The 16589-nt window shown below is 52.2% G+C and overlaps 7 protein-coding genes across 7 annotated transcripts; 5 read left to right on the forward strand and 2 right to left on the reverse strand.

The window, feature by feature from the left end:
* The first annotated feature begins 472 nt into the window (after positions 1-472).
* Positions 473-3175, forward strand: STEHIDRAFT_120058 (uncharacterized protein). The gene is made up of 12 exons (XM_007302461.1): positions 473-866; positions 928-958; positions 1016-1075; positions 1141-1395; positions 1466-1486; positions 1554-1640; positions 1698-1788; positions 1864-1993; positions 2053-2254; positions 2321-2479; positions 2540-2681; positions 2742-3175. The coding sequence occupies exons 1-11, from the start codon at positions 655-657 to the stop codon at positions 2579-2581; spliced, it is 1290 nt and encodes a 429-aa protein (XP_007302523.1). The 5' UTR covers positions 473-654; the 3' UTR covers positions 2582-2681; positions 2742-3175.
* A 10-nt stretch (positions 3176-3185) lies between these two features.
* On the reverse strand, positions 3186-6504 carry STEHIDRAFT_94575 (aspartate-semialdehyde dehydrogenase). The gene is made up of 2 exons (XM_007302462.1): positions 6112-6504; positions 3186-4198 (listed from the first exon to the last, which is right to left on the reverse strand). Exons 1-2 carry the CDS (start codon positions 6398-6400, stop codon positions 3375-3377), a joined length of 1113 nt encoding a protein of 370 aa, XP_007302524.1. The 5' UTR covers positions 6401-6504; the 3' UTR covers positions 3186-3374.
* Positions 6505-6725: 221 nt separating this feature from the next.
* On the forward strand, positions 6726-8384 carry STEHIDRAFT_167224 (uncharacterized protein). Its single transcript, XM_007302463.1, has one exon. The coding sequence runs from the start codon at positions 7066-7068 to the stop codon at positions 8149-8151; it is 1086 nt and encodes a 361-aa protein (XP_007302525.1). The 5' UTR covers positions 6726-7065; the 3' UTR covers positions 8152-8384.
* A 1885-nt stretch (positions 8385-10269) lies between these two features.
* On the reverse strand, positions 10270-11572 carry STEHIDRAFT_120060 (uncharacterized protein). Its single transcript, XM_007302464.1, has 4 exons — positions 11380-11572; positions 11177-11324; positions 10923-11112; positions 10270-10443 (listed from the first exon to the last, which is right to left on the reverse strand). Exons 1-4 carry the CDS (start codon positions 11459-11461, stop codon positions 10297-10299), a joined length of 567 nt encoding a protein of 188 aa, XP_007302526.1. The 5' UTR covers positions 11462-11572; the 3' UTR covers positions 10270-10296.
* Positions 11573-11725: 153 nt separating this feature from the next.
* STEHIDRAFT_145998 (uncharacterized protein) lies at positions 11726-12908 on the forward strand. The gene is made up of 2 exons (XM_007302465.1): positions 11726-12136; positions 12227-12908. Exons 1-2 carry the CDS (start codon positions 11977-11979, stop codon positions 12394-12396), a joined length of 330 nt encoding a protein of 109 aa, XP_007302527.1. The 5' UTR covers positions 11726-11976; the 3' UTR covers positions 12397-12908.
* Positions 12909-13755: 847 nt separating this feature from the next.
* STEHIDRAFT_109643 (uncharacterized protein) lies at positions 13756-14738 on the forward strand (the record flags this gene model as incomplete). The annotated part of the gene is made up of 6 exons (XM_007302466.1): positions 13756-13855; positions 13912-13982; positions 14047-14138; positions 14204-14258; positions 14320-14498; positions 14660-14738. The coding sequence occupies 6 exons, from the start codon at positions 13756-13758 to the stop codon at positions 14736-14738; spliced, it is 576 nt and encodes a 191-aa protein (XP_007302528.1).
* Positions 14739-15368: 630 nt separating this feature from the next.
* On the forward strand, positions 15369-16571 carry STEHIDRAFT_109644 (uncharacterized protein; the record flags this gene model as incomplete). Its single annotated transcript, XM_007302467.1, has 3 exons — positions 15369-15734; positions 15851-15945; positions 16010-16571. The coding sequence occupies 3 exons, from the start codon at positions 15369-15371 to the stop codon at positions 16569-16571; spliced, it is 1023 nt and encodes a 340-aa protein (XP_007302529.1).
* Between the last annotated feature and the right edge of the window lie 18 nt (positions 16572-16589).

Genomic DNA, 16589 nt, shown 5'->3' on the forward strand with positions numbered 1-16589 from the left:
ATCTCTCGAGGAGGCTCGCGAGCAAGCTGGTGCGAGGATTCTTTGTGGGGAGCCATGCCATCTATTACGCGGCGCGGCCGCCAGGAATAACTAATGCGCATACCATGATATTCGTACACGTTCCATTTACCATGAACCCTTTTCTTTCTGCGCTATCTGATGAAATTGATCGTTGCTCCATTCTACCTCTTGCGAGAGACTCGGGCTTGAAAGTTGTTGAAACTCGGATGTGCTCCGAAATGACTGTACCAAGATACTTATACTGTACCTTTCGAAGCAAAATTTCAGTCCCAAGTGCAAGACCAAACACCCTGAGAGTTCCAATGGGCACTGCGGCTCTAGCCTAGACGAAGACATAGAAGTAAGTTGAAAGTTCGCCACTGTGGCACCTGTGAGAATCAACGGCAATGACCGGCTGAAACCAACGAGGGGAACGCGTCGCATCGACGTTTTCGAACACGACCGCGACCTGCTCATTTTGGCCTATTTCTTTTCAATCTGCCCGAACACTAAGCTATATATCTCTTGAATTACACTCGGACCCCAGCAAATGAATATTGAGTCTCCGTGAAACTTGGTCTTGACTTAAGCTATCTACGTATACGTCTTGAACTCAGAGCGCGTTCTGCTAGTGGTCACATCTTGTGCACGATCATGGCATCCGAGGTCTCAGCTGAGGAGCTCAAACAAAAGGGTAACGAACTCTTCGGACAACAGCGCTACGAGGAAGCCATTGCGAAGTACACGGAGGCTATAGCAGTGAACGCCACCGCAATTCCAGACGGCGAAGCAGCCTCTGCGGCGAGCAAGCGGTTCGAAGCTGTTTTATACGCGAATAGGTCGGCGTGTGAGGCCAACTTGGAAAGGTATGTCCTAAAATTCAACACGTGCACCCTCAGTACACTTACTGTATCCGTATAATGGTAGATGGGACCGGGCGGAGGTAGACGGGAGGAAGGTGAGTACACGAGTATATTTTGACTCATCCAGCCAGTGACTGGGCTATCATGTACAGGCCATCAGTATCGACCCTTCCTACACCAAAGCATGGAGTAAATTGGCCGTAGTCTACGAAGTTCGTCCGTTCTCCTACCTTAACCCCTCTTTGTCGTTCGTCCGTACGATCTGACTCTGTACCAGGCTCAGTGCAACTTCTTCGAAAGCATGAGATGCTATAGCCAATGTGCAGCTCTCTGCTCCGGACCTAACCTAAAAGCTCAACGATCTGTGGTTGAGGCATCGTTCGACATAGCGAAGGAAAAGTGGCGGATGGCTCGAGCGTGGCGCCCAACCGACGGGGAGGATTTGGAAAGTGGGATGCCTTGGAAGAGAGTCCTTCCCATGGTCCCGAATCTGAAGAACAAGTTGGTGCGGGGGATCCTTGAGAATACTAGCGTATGTGTCGTTTCAGTGTAATTTTTCAGGGCTTTTCTCTGAGCTCACTCACGGTTTGCCCCATCCTCAGGCGTGGATGCTTGTAGGAGAAGTAAGTCCGGTTTATCGTCTAAACAGCGTCAGTAATACTGACCTGACGATATTATCTAATCCTCAAGAACTGGGAGTATGGAATACGCGCCATGAATCCGTTTGATGTCACGCAAGTTCACGGAGGATTCTTGGTGAATCATCAACGTGACAGGGTCTGTGTCCTCCTATCCATCCATTGTCTCTGTCGCTGAATCTGTATGAATCCAAAGGCCCTTCAACATTTCACTGGTGCTATCATGATCGACGACCGTATCTTCCGAGTTGAGAATGAGAACTGGCTCGATGAGCTTCGCCGGAACAGTGCGTCACGATGCTACGATTTCTCTTGATCCCCTAGCGCTGATATATTCCGTGTCGTGTTCGTATATGATGAAGTGGACCACGAATTATCGTCCAGAAACGCTCCAACGTCTTCAGATCTTCCTTCAGTCCAAGCACACATCGAAAACCTATTTACGACTGGCGGCTTCACACTGAGCCGACCAGCATTAGCAGTATACGTTCAGTACGCCAACTCCCCTCCTCACATTCCTTGACTTCTTCGTTTCAACCTGGCGTCAATAGGTCTCTCGTGATGAAAGCCTTCCTCAAACAAATGATCGAAGGCGATCCCGTCGAATCTGTCAGGCTCTTGGACCACGCTCTCGAAGTTCTGGACTGGGCCCGTGAGAAATGGGCCACGGTCGCGAGAGAACATCGAGGTGCTGTTCTCGAGCTCAGTTGGAGACGTGGCGCGTGTTGCATGCGGCTTCGGCATTTAGTCCAGGTCGGTCTCCTCATCAATCGTCAATGGCATTACTCGCGACGATGACGATCTCCGGTTTGCTCGCAGGCAGTCGATGAAAGTCGCGGTGCAGGTGGATTCACTCTCGAGAGGCTGAAGCAAGATGCCGATGCGCTGTTGGAAGACATGAAATCTGCAGCAGATCCAAGGCCAAGGCCCCGGATTCAATGCTGCATTCTTCGTTCTCCTACGTGCATTCGCCCTCCAGTAAGCTTATCCACCTCTTAGGAGCGCTTTTTGTACTCGCTGAACCTTTTTTTTTTCAAGAGCAAAAGCACATTGCGCGGTCAGGGAGGCAATTGCTTGTGAGAAGCAGTGCAAATATCGAAGTAGGGGGTTGTTGTACGAAGCAGCTGGACTGTATGAGGAAATCACGTCATGTATCCCGTGGACGATGAAAAACACCTTTGTACGTCACACCCTCCATGCCTACATACTCACTGAAAAAAACTCAAAATTCCGTTTGCAGGGTGGAAGACCGCCCTCCTCCTCGCCAACGCCCCGCTCTCAGAGACCCTTCCTCTCATCAACGACATCCGTCACTCCATGGCCGCGCCAAAAATCGTATGGGAAGAATGCTGGATGTACAAGTCGGTAGAAGCGAAGTTGAGGATGTACGAAGGGTTTGAAGCGGAGATGAAGCGGGGGATGGACGAGCGGAGGATGAGTGTGGATGCGGCGAGGAGACCGGGGTGGGTGAGGTTGGGCGGTTTGGTTCAGTTCCATTGGTGTTGAGTGACGGTGGTCTGGATACGCTTGCTTCTTGAACGAAAGGACGGCATTTCCTGTCGTTGACCATCTGCCTTGTGTGATATACTACTACTTCGGCTTATTTGATTTGTTTTTGGAATATTTTGGACTCCTTTTCCTACCTCCGCCGCAGCCCACCATGTAGAATTAAACCTAGGCCAAAGTTATTGATCGCGACACAATGGGTAGATTGAAGAGTAGAGATGGAGGTTATTACAGCAGCCATTCGACCTGCGTACATTTTGTTCTCGTTCGTCTAAAACCACAAATAAGATCTACATGTATCATTTTATTTCGCTTCATCCTCTTCCCTCTTCCCTTTCCCATCAAACCACCACCACCACCACCACCTCTAAACCTGAACCACCCCCTTCGCAATCGCCAACTCCGCATTAATAATACTACTCGTCGCCGCCCCAATATTCACATTATTCCCCAACACGACAAACTTAATATCCAACACCTTACACTCCCTCACCCTTCCCACACACACACCCGCGCCCCCTTCAAACATCCTATCCAATCTCGGCTGCGGGCGATCCTCCTCCTCATGCACGTGAATCGTATGCGTCGGCGCGCTCGGACATGCGAGCGAGAGCGCCTCGGGCGTATACGCCGCGAGGGCTTCGCGGACTTGTTGTGGCGAGGGCGGAGGCCGGCGCGCGAAGCGGACGGAGACGGTGGCGGTGTGACCTTCGATGACGGGGACGCGATTACACGATGCGCTTATCCTCAGTGGGGTCTTCGAATGCATATCGAACGTCTTCAATCCTCCCTCATCTTCCGTGACGCCCCCCAGAATCTTTAATGCCTCCCATTCCATCTTATCCTCCTCGCCACTAATATACGGTACCACATTATCGAAGATATCCAAGCTCGGAACGCCGGGGTACCCCGCGCCCGAAATCGCCTGCATAGTCGTAATAATAGACGATTCGAGCGGTCCGAAAGCGCGTTCGAGTGCCGCGAGGGGGATGACGCAGGCGGTGGTGGAGCAGTTCGCGTTGGTGATGATGAACCCTTTGCGGAGGGGTGGGGATTGGAGGGATCTTTGTTGGGGGATGAGGGAGAGGTGGGAGGGGTTGACGAGGGGGACGATTAGGGGGACGTGGGGGTCGCGGCGGTAGTTTTTTGCGTTGGAGAAGATGGCGAGGTCGGCGGTGCGGAAGGCGGCCTCTGGAGGGTGAAGGAGGTGGGTCAGTATATGCTTCGAGGATGACAGGGCAGAAAGGGAGTAGAGTAGATAACGAATGGAGAAGGATAAACGATGACGGTATAGTACGGCCAGGACGATAGATAGAAAGATTCGTGAGCTCCCTTCCTACGGCTAGCGTTCATGCGAACGCGAGACGTATCCCGCAGACACCGAAGAGAACGAATCATGTGGTCTACTGCATCACTCGGCCAGGAGGCTCGTCCGAAAGCGCATGAAAGCTTTCCAACCTCGAAAATGCTAGACACCAGGTAATACATATGGAAAAGAATGAGTAAGATTCATCGTCCAAGTGCCCCCATCCAACCAGCAAGCGAATACTTCAGCATCACCGCCCTCAAACAAGGAAAGAGGCAAAGATACCCCCAGGCAAGACTAGTCCTGATGTCGTCGCTACGTTTACGCCGCGACCGCTACATATTATTGCCTTCTTGAAGGTCGTCCGCCTTCGCCACGATCTGAGATATGCAACGCACGGTATCCCCTAAACGAACGAACGAATGCGCTAGGACAAATGTCCAAACAAACAACGTAGCATAGCACACATGGTGTCTCCCCGGGGGGGGAAAAACGTGAAAAAGCAGGCTGAGACCAAGACCTGGGACCTGAGGCCCAAACAAAGCAAAACTCGAAAGCGAAATCCAATCCTCCACATCCCGTCACACGTCGAGGAAGAACCGTCTCGGTGTCTAAACCATACAGACAGACTGATGGACGAATGTACGGATGTACAGCAGAGAATATCGCGCGGACGCGGGATATGAAACGTGCGTGAACTTTTTTATGCTGAGGTCCAAGAAGCGACGAAGGTCTTTGAGATTTGAGGGAAAGCAGGAAGAAGAATGAAAAGAGGATAACCCTCAAAAACCATGAACACGCCCACACCGTCGTTCGCTCGCTCGCTCGCGCAAGACTTCCAACCGGGAGGCTGTTTCTCGCTATCTCGTCGGGGACCGGTCAATGACCAGTATTAGTAATGACGAGTGAGCGGGAGGCATGTTCCCGGTTGGTTGATTTCGCTGCTCGGTGATCTAGGACTGGGGAGGATAAGATGAAGAGAGAAAAAGGAAGGAAGACGGGTAGGGATGGGAGTTGATTTATCTACCGGGTTCTGATAGGGTGTTCGACGCATAGCGCGGTACAGCGCAACAGCAAACCAGGAAGAACAACCTCATCGCAGAAATCATAAGGAAAAAGCGAGATCGTCAGAGTAGACGACGCGGGACGACGGGACGAATATGAGCGTCGTGCAGCGTATGCTGCGCGTTTCCCACAGAATGGGAAGGTATGTGTACGTGTGTACGTGTGCGTGCGTGCATAGACGTTCCCGATACAACCACCAATGACCTCTCGAAAGTGAATGCGTTTCGGGAAGTTATGACGTTGAAGAAGCGAGAAAGATAACGAAAAAAAGGAGAAACACTCTGATCTAGAGAGTGTGTGCGGTGTGCATAGGCATAGGCATACGCATACAGCTGTCAACTGCGTTTGTGTGTAGGTAGAGGGGATATTGATCGTCCTCGAATGAGGATTGTATCAAGTTCATGTCCCTATCTGCCGAGGTGCGATATAGAAAGATGGATAAAGACAGGTTCTAGGACAAGCCAGCGGTAGGGAGACCCGCGTCCAACGAACATCTCGGTATCGGTTTGCAGGACCCGAACCCGAGTTCTGGACGTCGGAGAAAGAGAGAGAGAGAGGAAAGGAGGTCCATGGTTGGAGGATCCTGGAGACTCCGAAAACGGCACGGGATGTTCGTAATCTCACAGCAGTTGACTCCCCAAAGGAAAACCAAAACAAATCCCGTCCAAACGAGAAAAGGAGAATAAAAAAAAACAGGGAGAAAAAAGGACAAGCCAAGAAAAAATGCACACACCAATCTCGCCCGCCACATCCGCATCCAGCCCCGAAAACACCACCGCACACTCCCTAAACTTCTCCGGCACACACCTCTCCACGACCAAATCCCTCACACTACTCGGGATCGGATCCGTCTGCTTCCAGGCGACGGCCTTGCGATACGGTTTTCCAGCAGAGCGTTCTGAGGCGCCGAGGGCGGAGACGACGAAGTAGGGGTGGGAGGCGAGGAGGGCGATGAAGCGTTGGCCTACGGTGCCGGTTGCGCCGAGGACGCCGACGGGGATTTTTTGGCCTTCGAGGACCATCGTTGCTTTCTTTGGAGCGTGGAGAGGAAAGTACGTGATGGGTTGAAGGAGAAAGAGAGTAGATATAGGAGGAGGAGATGACTCCGAATTGTCGACGACTTCGGCCGCAATGAATTTTACAGCAGCCGTGGGAAGGTTGGGTGTGATTCTGGAGGTGCCACTGTGGCCGGCCTAGCCCGGTGCTCCGTAAACGGCCAGACGGCTCTCGACGGTCGGATGTCAAGACGTCGTGAAGGTTGAACCGTTTCCTACCGTTCCTCCCAGTGTGGATGATTCTTTGCGGGCAGGGACGGAGCACGAATGGAGAGTTGAGAGTTCCATCTAGCTCTACAGAATACGTCGGTCATGGCTCGGGAATCGTTCGAGCGCGAGAGGTCTGAGGGAGGCATCGGCATCGACGTCAGAACGGAGGGTCCGAATAGGAACCCAACTCTGGCAATGGTGGGGACGGCGGCGACCGTAACGGGATGTCCTCTTCTCGTTGTGTTTCCTCTTGGGATCGATTCGCTGCGCGATTCGCAAGATGACGGTCGTCCTTGGTCGTACGCTGTCATCGGACGCTCGCTTTATAGTATCCGTAGACACGCGTTGAACAGGTCTTCCATCGCGTTCTCGTCATCGTCGAGAGGTTCATAAGAGATCGGACGTCCCTGCGCTGCTCACAAATGCCTCATCTCGCACCACCGTCGACGTCGAACGTAATAGGCTACAGCTGGGCTCCAGACGGCTCGCTCACCTACCAAGAAGCTCCTCGGCCCTCTCCTCCACACTCGTCCTCGTCCCCGGCAGCGATCGGCTACTCCTATTCCGCCGAAGGAGCAGTCCGCTTGATCCCCGCTCCTCCTCCAGCCCAATCTTCGCCACCCCTGCCTCGTTATACGCATCCACAAGCCCATATCTCGCCCTCCTCCCCAACGCACATCCGTCAACAGACCTATCCTCCCCCTCCTCTACCACACGTTCATACATCACGCAATCGCTCGACGTCATATCCGTATACGAAGACATACCCCACTTCTACGAGCGTGAATACAAGTCCATCCGTGGGGGGTTGGACTGCTCCGTCCACTCCTGTTCCGTCTTCCGGCACTGGCTCTGCTACGCATACCCACTCGCATTCGCCCTCAAAGTCGCCCTCAAAGTCTAGGTCGCGCTCTAAATCACACTCGCATTCACAATCCAATTCGAACACGAACCCGATCTCTCGCCCAGCTCTACATCCATCGTCGCATTCATACACACACTCGCACGCGCATTCTCCATCCATATCTGTATCTCGGCCTCGCTCCCACTCGAACGCACCACCGGCCCATGCCCATTCCCACTCCCCACCGTATCCTCATCCCCATCCTCCTCCCGGACACCACACTGATTCTCCCACCCAAACGAAATCGCGGAGCACAAGTCGCAGCACGAGCACGAGCACGAACCCGAACGGGAGCAGGAGTAAGATCGAGCTGAGTAGCGTTTATCGATACGCGGGTGCGGACGTCGGGAGTGGGTTTCCTGGTGCTGGTAGAGGTTCGAATACGATCGAAGGCTTGCCCGTTGTTGGTAGTGTTGTGTATGGACAACTATCCGGGCATGGGTACGGTGATCGACAGCGATACGAACCGGCCCAAGGACCTACACATGGATACGAGCACGAGCATGGACATGGAGCTATCCCCGGCGGAGGAGACGTGTCGCACGATGGGGTTGGAGGTGGAGGTGGGGGGTGGACGGGATGGGATGGGCATCCGACGCGGTGAGGTGGGGTCGTTGGGCTCGGATGTGGGTGTTGGTGGAATATGTCTTGGATATAAGTATGCTCGGCCGCGATCAGGTGACGGCGTAGACGGTGACGGCGTTGAAGCGCAGAGAGGGTTAGCGTAGGTGCAGGTGTCGGAAGATATCAAGTGACGGACACGCATAGAAGTTGGGCACTTGATTTTGGACGTTCGTTTGGTCTTGAATACCGCATCGGTGTATTAGAGTAGGGCCCATCACGATGATTGTTGAGAAAGTGGTTTCTTGGTTGTGTACATGTACATACAGACTGCGAGTGACCGATGCATCATATAAGTTGATTGTACATGCGCACGTAGATGGCCTCGTACGAGCGATCGCGCAAAGGTTACTTGTAAGTTGGCATACGAAGTTGGGGCAATACATCCAACGAACGACACAACAGCAATAATACTACGAATAAAGATAAACGAGAACAAATGTCCGGCATAGAGACCTAAGTAGAACTTACCTTCGAGCCACGCAGGCCATCAAAAAGTCCATAGAAACACCTTATCAGCCTAAGCACGGACCAGCACAACCACTTCACCTCACTTCACTCCATCCTGCTCCCTCCGACCCTTCCTACCCGCGCATCCCGCACTCTCTTCGTCGAAGTCAGATTCAAACTCGTCGTCCTCTTTAGGCGGCTCACGATCCCGGCCTGCGGTGAGCCAAACCAAGATCAGCTTGAACCTTCGAAATACAGCCCGAGTAATTGCGAAAGGTTGCGAAAGAGACATACCACGTTCTCTCGGACCCTCAAACTGACTTTGCGTCCCATTTTCGCTCCGACTCCAAGTCCAGATCCAGCTCCAGCCAGCGTCTTTTCCTCGGATCCACCAGCACCAGCACCGCCAGCAGCATTCACGTCCACCTCACCGACGTCCGAATCATCCCAGAACGAATAACTCTCCTCACGACCTACGACAGCTCCCACCTCCCTCCCCGCACCCACATCCACATCCAAGAACGTCTCTCCCCGCACCTGCACCTTCTCTTTCCCATCCCCATCCCCATACCCATATCCCCCATCCCGGCCACTTCCGCCAGCACCCTCAGAGAGCTCGACCCCCAAACCCCGACCCGAGCGTCGTATCGAAGGACACGGAGTCGTGGAAGGAGATTCACGCGCGAACGGGTCCGGATCGTCGAAATTGTGGATGTCGGGGACGCGGACGCGGAAGGATTTGATGCGTCTGTGGGTTGAGGTGTTGATGTCCATGGACGTGGCGGGCTCGAGCGCGGTGCGGATGATAGACGTCGAGGGCGTGAGAGAGCTGTCTGGGCTGTTTATCGAGGTCGGGGAGACTGTGTCTTCGGAAGCAGACGTGGTAGGAGAACTGGAAGAGGATGAAATGTCGCAGGAGGACGAAGGACGAAGAGCGGGCGAACGACGTCGGATCCGATCTGTGCGTTTGAGGCAGGGCGTAGCAGGAAGAGTGGCGAGTGGGGAGAGACGACGTGGTTTTGGGTTTGGGAAGGAGGGGGTGGAGTGCGGGCGGGGGGTGGATAAGTGGGCTGTGATCTTGGGTCGGGGCGATGGGATGGCTAGGTGAGGAAGGTTATGTGTGGTGTCAAGTGGTTGTGCGTTCGAGTTGGTTCTCTCTGCAAGGACTGGAGGATGGGACCATGACGCGAAGCGAGTCAGAAAGATACCCTCGTAGGAAGGGTAGGATAAGTGGAGATGTACCTTCATCGCAAGCACTGACAATGAGACCGACGTCCTCAGACGACTCAGAGACAATGACCAGACTCTTCTCCTGATCCATCCCCTCCAGCTGCGCACTAGCAACCTCTCCAGTAAAGTCTTCATCCATGTCTCCTTCCTCTTCGTAGTATCCACCAGGCATAGACCCGCACCCTAAAAACTCCATCCCTTGGTCGGTCTGCACATCCCGCCTCATTCTAGCCGACTGGTGAGCGCACGGCGAAGAGATACCCAGTTGACCAGTCAAGAAGCGGCTGAGGAAGGATAATAGCCAGAGATAGATAACAGACAAGATACAGGTGTTCATGAGTTCGGTTGAGGATAAAAACATGGCTGGCGATGGGTCAGAGTTCGAGGTTATCAAGGCAGGCTAGGACGAAGATATCGGGGATGACGGGAAGCATGGCGACGATCCGTATTATATCGCGACGGCGAGTCCTGCGGCACAGAGAGCGCTCCTATGAAAAATGTGAGACATGCTGCGAGAAAATGTGAGGATGGCTCGGAGAGTGCGGTGGAGTGAGACATCCGAGCGGTTCAGCCGTACGCAGCATTGGTATGGTTTCTAGACACCGAGATACGGTCTGGGAGGTCGTATCTGATCATTGAGGGCGGGATGAAGAAAGTACAGGTATACGTTGCGCTGGTTCATCAAGTGCACGATACTTATATCGTAAGGGGAAGCATCCACCCAAATCCGCACTCGTCGCTTCGCTAACGGCACTCGACGTCGTCTGATGGTGCACCTCGATGGGTTATGCGAGGTGATTGGCCAAAGCCTCTTGGTGATGGGAGATGACCCGCTGAATACATAGGACCGTGGTGCCCGGAGGGTAAGAGAACGACATGACTACGATGCACGGTGTCGCTCTCAAATGCTATGGGAGAGAAGACATACAGTGGTGATAATATCGACACCGAGCTCTCAGCTTTTCCCCTTATATCTGCGTACAGCGAACCAATCGTCTTCGCCAATATCATCGAAAGAACGCTCAATCTGTTAAGAAAACAAATCCAGCAACGACCTAAGATGAAGCTACGTACCCAGCTAGCGAGAATCCCGGAGATCGTGTTGGCTGACTCCTCGTCGATCTCTCTTTTATTCCTCTTCAACTCAATAGGTTCGGAGAAGTAGTAATAACCTTCGCCAGGGCGTTCAAGGTCCGATTTGGTGATGACGATGACGAAGATCCAAATTTGCCCGTTCGTCAGTACACCGCGAAGATATTTCTGGCTATACAGACAATCGGCGAGGGCGAAAATGACGGATGATTGGACGGGATGAAGAGAACACGTACTTCAAAGACTTCACACAAGCCATCATCTTAACCACTGCCTGGGGTAGATGGTCCATTAAGCGGGACGAAAGAACTTTGGCCTCTACAACGAGGAATACGGGTCCAGAGTCCTTGAGAAGCGACATACGTCGCGGAAGACGATAGTTCTCTATCCAGTCGTTAGTAGATATAACTGAGGGAGAATAGGACAAATAAGGGCGCACGGATTTCGTCTTTTCCAACGAGGAGGGCCACGTAGTCGAGGGTATCATCGAGCGTGTGTCGAAGTGACTCAGTCGCAGACATACCCAACGTCCTTCACTTCGCAAAATGGGTCGACATCGGGACAGCATCGGGCCAGCTGGACGATGAATCTGAGCATAAAGACTAGTACACTGCTCTGCTCGTAATTTCTCGAACCAACTTGTCCGTCGCAAAACTACGACGCCACATCCACACCTCTTTTTCTTCGACTCGCGCCACCGCCACATCTACCCTCGATCTATCCCTTCCCGAAATTCACTCTGGTACCGTCAAACGATACGGCCAACATTTCCCCTCCGATGAATCGTTGAATACCAAACTCCCCTCTAATCCTACAAGCCACTCGTCTTCCTCGACCAGTCTCGTCAAGTCCTCTTTCCATCATTCGCTTCTACACCTTCCGCTCTGCCTTGTCCCCCATTGGCCCAAGTTCGCCCTACTACTTCAGCGATGGTCTCGACCCCGCACCCTCCATTATCTGTATAATCTTCGCCTGCTTCGAACTAGTCAACGTTCTTTCCATATCTCACGGATGTTCCACCGTCGTCCAGATCGTGATGGGGACCGCGGAAGGCTTCTATTTGGGGCACTGGGGTGATGGTGGGTGTTTGGCGGTTATGCGGGGTCAAGGGAAAAAAGGAAATGGGCTGGGGTGGAGGGTATGGTCGGTTTTGGTGATGCAGTATTTGTGCGAGAGTGCGGGGTTGTCGTGTTATGGTGCGTGTATTTCTTATTTACCTTTCGATTCAGTCTATCATAGTATCAGCGAAGACTAACTTCCGTCTTGCCTTCTTCCATGCATTACAGACCCTCTTTCCTCACATTCCCCCTTTCTGCGCACCATCCCCCACCTCATGCCCCCGTCCTCGGGCAGCCATCTAACCTCGTGTCATTCAATCCTCTTCATACCGGCAGCCATAGTGCAACTCCTCTTCTCCACACATGCCTCCCTCTCCATTCCCTACTCGCAACACTGAACGCTCTCGCGCGAATGCTGCAATCATTCCCTCAAGCGATCGCTCCCGTCGTGGCTTCGTCTCAGCGTTCATTATGGTGCAATCCAGGTATCGCGATGATGGCGATCGTGGTCGATGCGGTGGTGGAGATGGTGTTGAACGAGAATATGGAAGTGTGTTGGTGGGCGAGATTGTGGGTCGTGTTGGGCGATGGAGCACCAAGGAGTGCAGTGTTGGGCAGGTAGATACCGAAGGATGGACCGCCATCTGTGTCGTTCGAGAAGGATGAGGAGGAGGAGGAATAAGAGTAAGTATGTGGAAGAAAGCGGGCGGAGGACTGTTCAGGAATCGCTCGACTATGGACTGAGATGGCCGTCCTCAGGCATCGTTTCCCGGACTCTACGATTCTCTGCTCATGCGATGTCACTCGATCGCATCCACCTTGAGGATCTCTAAGGCCGATATATAATACCGTCACCTTCCTGAGATATTGCGCCCTCTGCGGTGTACTTACCTCGACCAAGCAAACTTCCTTGAGTCCGTCCCAGACTGCGCCACAACTTACATCTGTGTGGCGCCAGTGTACAAAAAGTTTCTGGCATTTTTTTTTAGCGCAAACATCATCGATTGATTACTAATGCTCGCATTATTCTCTGGCCAGTGCTCGTGAACTGGTGACTCACACAAGTCTGCATTCTTCTGGCTTCAGGCGATCTGGCAGCTGCTTTTGACTTTGCAGGGTTTTGTGCATCTAATGGATTCCGAATTGTCGCAAACGGTACTGTAACAAAAGTCCTACTACCCTTTACAATCCTTGGCAGCGCTCTGTCTCTTCTTGGGGCTCGTTCATGCTTCACAAGCTTGATAACAGAGATGGTGGTCTCCATCTCTTACGTACCTTTCTTCTACGTCCCCTGCTGCCGTGATTCCATATCGTTGCCGTATTATTGTTCCTTGGGGGGGCTCAAACTCGGGCTTACTGCTCTTTTTGTCTTTCGTTCCATTGTCTCCGGGGCGCGTTGGCCTTGCACGCCTTGGGCCTTATAAAAGAGGTGATAGCTTTACCTCTTTGGAATCTTCTTCATCTATCTCATCCCACGACTGCTCCCCGCTGCCTTGCTAAATGTTCGTTCGTCTTCGTCAACGTGAGGTAAACGATTCCTTGCTAACATATACTGCATTTGCAGGTCTGAACGACCCACGAAGGACGATCAATCGTACGTCTCCAAATGTGACCTTATGCTATTCACTTTTCACTCACAATATGCACCAGTAACCCCTCGGAGGTGCCTCAACGTGCTGCTCCTCTCGCAGAACACCCTGCGACTTCGAGGCATACTACGTTTCCCATTTGTATCCAATTGTTAAGTATACTCATGCATGCGCTTGGACAATTGCAATAGCGACACTCGTCGTATGATAATAAACACTGCGCTAGCCAAACACGAAGCGAAGATTCTCGAGGACAAGAAAAAAGCGGGTAAGCAAGGCTTCATCCAGCTGAGTTCCGTAAGACCGCAGATGATGACCGCCTAGGAAACCAAGTAATGGCGAAATACAAAATCATAGCAGCAGAGATGAGTTTGAAAGATGCGAAAAGCACCAATGTACGTTTTCTGTGTTGTGTGGACAGGGAAAAGCAATTGACGCTCAACGCTGGACTGCTCCCAGACGACGACACCCTCCTCTGTCGCCACATACCCGCCATTCTACCGTCAGCCCTGGGAGTATGACAGCTCACTGCCGTACGAGTATACTTATGGGTGAGTATATTCCAGTGAACGATATGAAGCGTCAAATGACCTAGTGTAAGTACGCTGCCATGCAGGCTCTCCCAGTCCCAAACTTCTCAGCCCCTTCCCAAGATCAATGATCCCACGAAGGTACGTCGTAAATTTTGCATGAGGGAAAAAGTCGTAAGTAGAACGTCTGACTATCTCCCAGCCCCGTCCCCAAGGCGTTGATCCAAAGGACCCGTTAGCCAGCATATACGCTTACGCCACACCTCCCAAGAACCCTTCTGACTCGAAGGCGGCCGGCTCTACTGCTCGCAAGGATCCTCTTGAAAGCTTGTACGTTTATGCACGTCCTCCGAAGAGCTCCAGTGAGTCCAAAGACAACAGGTACGCGTTCGCTCGCTGCACGGTAATATATGATCAATTTCTCAACTTTCCTGTACACTTCGCTTCATCGCATCAGTACGGCCTAAGATATTCTCTCCTCTACTTTCATCAACATTGCTTGGGTGTTCGCTCCGTACTGTATGATAACGACATAAATGCAGCCGCCAGTTTAGCCGCAGCCTCTCATTCGGACGTGCTGGCCTGCGATACCTGTTTTGGCAGAGCGGAGATGTCTACTAGTCGGGACACATACTTCTCTAGTGAAAATAATCTATGTGTCTCACATTTATATATGCCCAGCGCGCATATCAAGCATCCACTCTATAAGATGAGGAAAGAAAAAATCACGAGCGTATTATGCTCGTAGGAAATGGGTGGATGATTCGGCAGAGAGTTACTACTCAAGATGCCAAGTACCTACGAGTACTGGATTTCTGCATGGGGTGCACTGCGTACGACGCAGACTGGTCGTAATCACTTGCGCGAGGCTCCACATCTCTCGGCATCCCTTTTAGTCGAGCGAGTCATGCAATGACACTGCATGTCATGCATACCCATCCAATGCAGATCCCATAGCTGAAATATATTGTCGCTGATTCGGTCATCTCTTCGCCAGAATAGCTTTGACGCATTTTCATGATTCATGCAGCAATGCTTCACGATGATTTGGCTGGGTGCCAGCGACGCGGCATGAAGCGGACCTTTCTGGGTTTGAAACCGCGTTTCGAACCGTGACTGTTTGTCGCGTCGTCCTTCGTCTGCCTCTCCCACTGTGGCCTCCTCAGATTGGTGATATTCCGTGCTGTACACACTTCGTGATCTATACACCTCTTTCAACAGTGCAAACTACCAAGTATCGAAACGTTCACGATGTCCTCCAGCGCTTCCGTTGCCGACGAGCACGCCGTGGATAGTCATGAAGGCCTCGCGTATCCTTCCATGCCAGCTCCAAATTATGGTCCGATCTTTCCACCGCATTACCCGCAACCTTACGGCCTTCCAGCTGTGGGTCTTGGAGACTACAACTGGGTCGCACCCATTCCTCCTCCAGGGCACATTCCAGATCCTCAACAATCGGCATCCTACTACAGCGCTCCCTACGGTGTCCTATCTCCACATGGACCCGGATACGTTTGGTACTATTCCACGTCCACTCAGATAACGGCCGAACCTTTTCAAGAGAGCCCTTCCCTGAGAGGAGATCACGAGCTGTCTAATCGGGTACAGAGACTTGAAGTGAGCACAACAGATTCAAGTTTGTCATTTAGCTTACGATAGGTCAGGACCAGCACAGGGCCGAGGGATACATACCAGGATGTTGCGATGGCAAAAGATTCATACATTCCCACAAGGAATCAACGCACCATAGAATGAACCTGTCTCCAGAAGAGCAAAATAAATTAACATGGTATTATTGCTCCCAATTTGGGAAAGGATGCAATCATTAGTACGTTCTTTTGATATCCGTTATATCATGATTCATTAAGTGAGCCCACTTGACAATCATGCAGTCACGGAAGAAAAAATGCGATCGAGCAACACTCCTGCGTGAAGAAAGGTAAAGCGACAACACTTGAACGAGTCGGTCTTCCTGTCATGGTCACACTCGATGGCCACCAGGTCACTTGGGGGATTCCGACTGAGCACGGCGATCCCCAGCCTCTCACTCGTACTCCTCCTCCGCCGCCGCCCGATCAGAAATCTCGTCACACAACTACTGCTTCTTACGATCTCGTACACTCTTCGCAACCCGCAGAACCCGTTCTCTCGTCTCCGACCGCAAACTCTCACTCGATGATGCCTTCATCGACTCCACCGGCATCCACTGTGGGTACTGTTGGATCCTCGACGCCGAATCTTGCAGAACAAGACACGCCCCTCGTTCTCGATGCTCTCTTACCGAAATTGTTCGTAATTGACCTGGTTCTTCGCCTTAACATGGATAAAGACACCCTGTTCATCGCAACGATCTCCCCCGAATTGGCACATATTATGGAACTCGTTCGCGCAGAACTTGGACGAAACACCACTGTGCCATCGAACATACATTCGTTACCCGATCCCAGGGCCTAAGACACGACTTTCGGAGAG

Source organism: Stereum hirsutum (assembly GCF_000264905.1).
Source record: "Stereum hirsutum FP-91666 SS1 unplaced genomic scaffold STEHIscaffold_5, whole genome shotgun sequence".
Classification (NCBI taxonomy): Eukaryota; Fungi; Basidiomycota; class Agaricomycetes; order Russulales; family Stereaceae; genus Stereum; species Stereum hirsutum.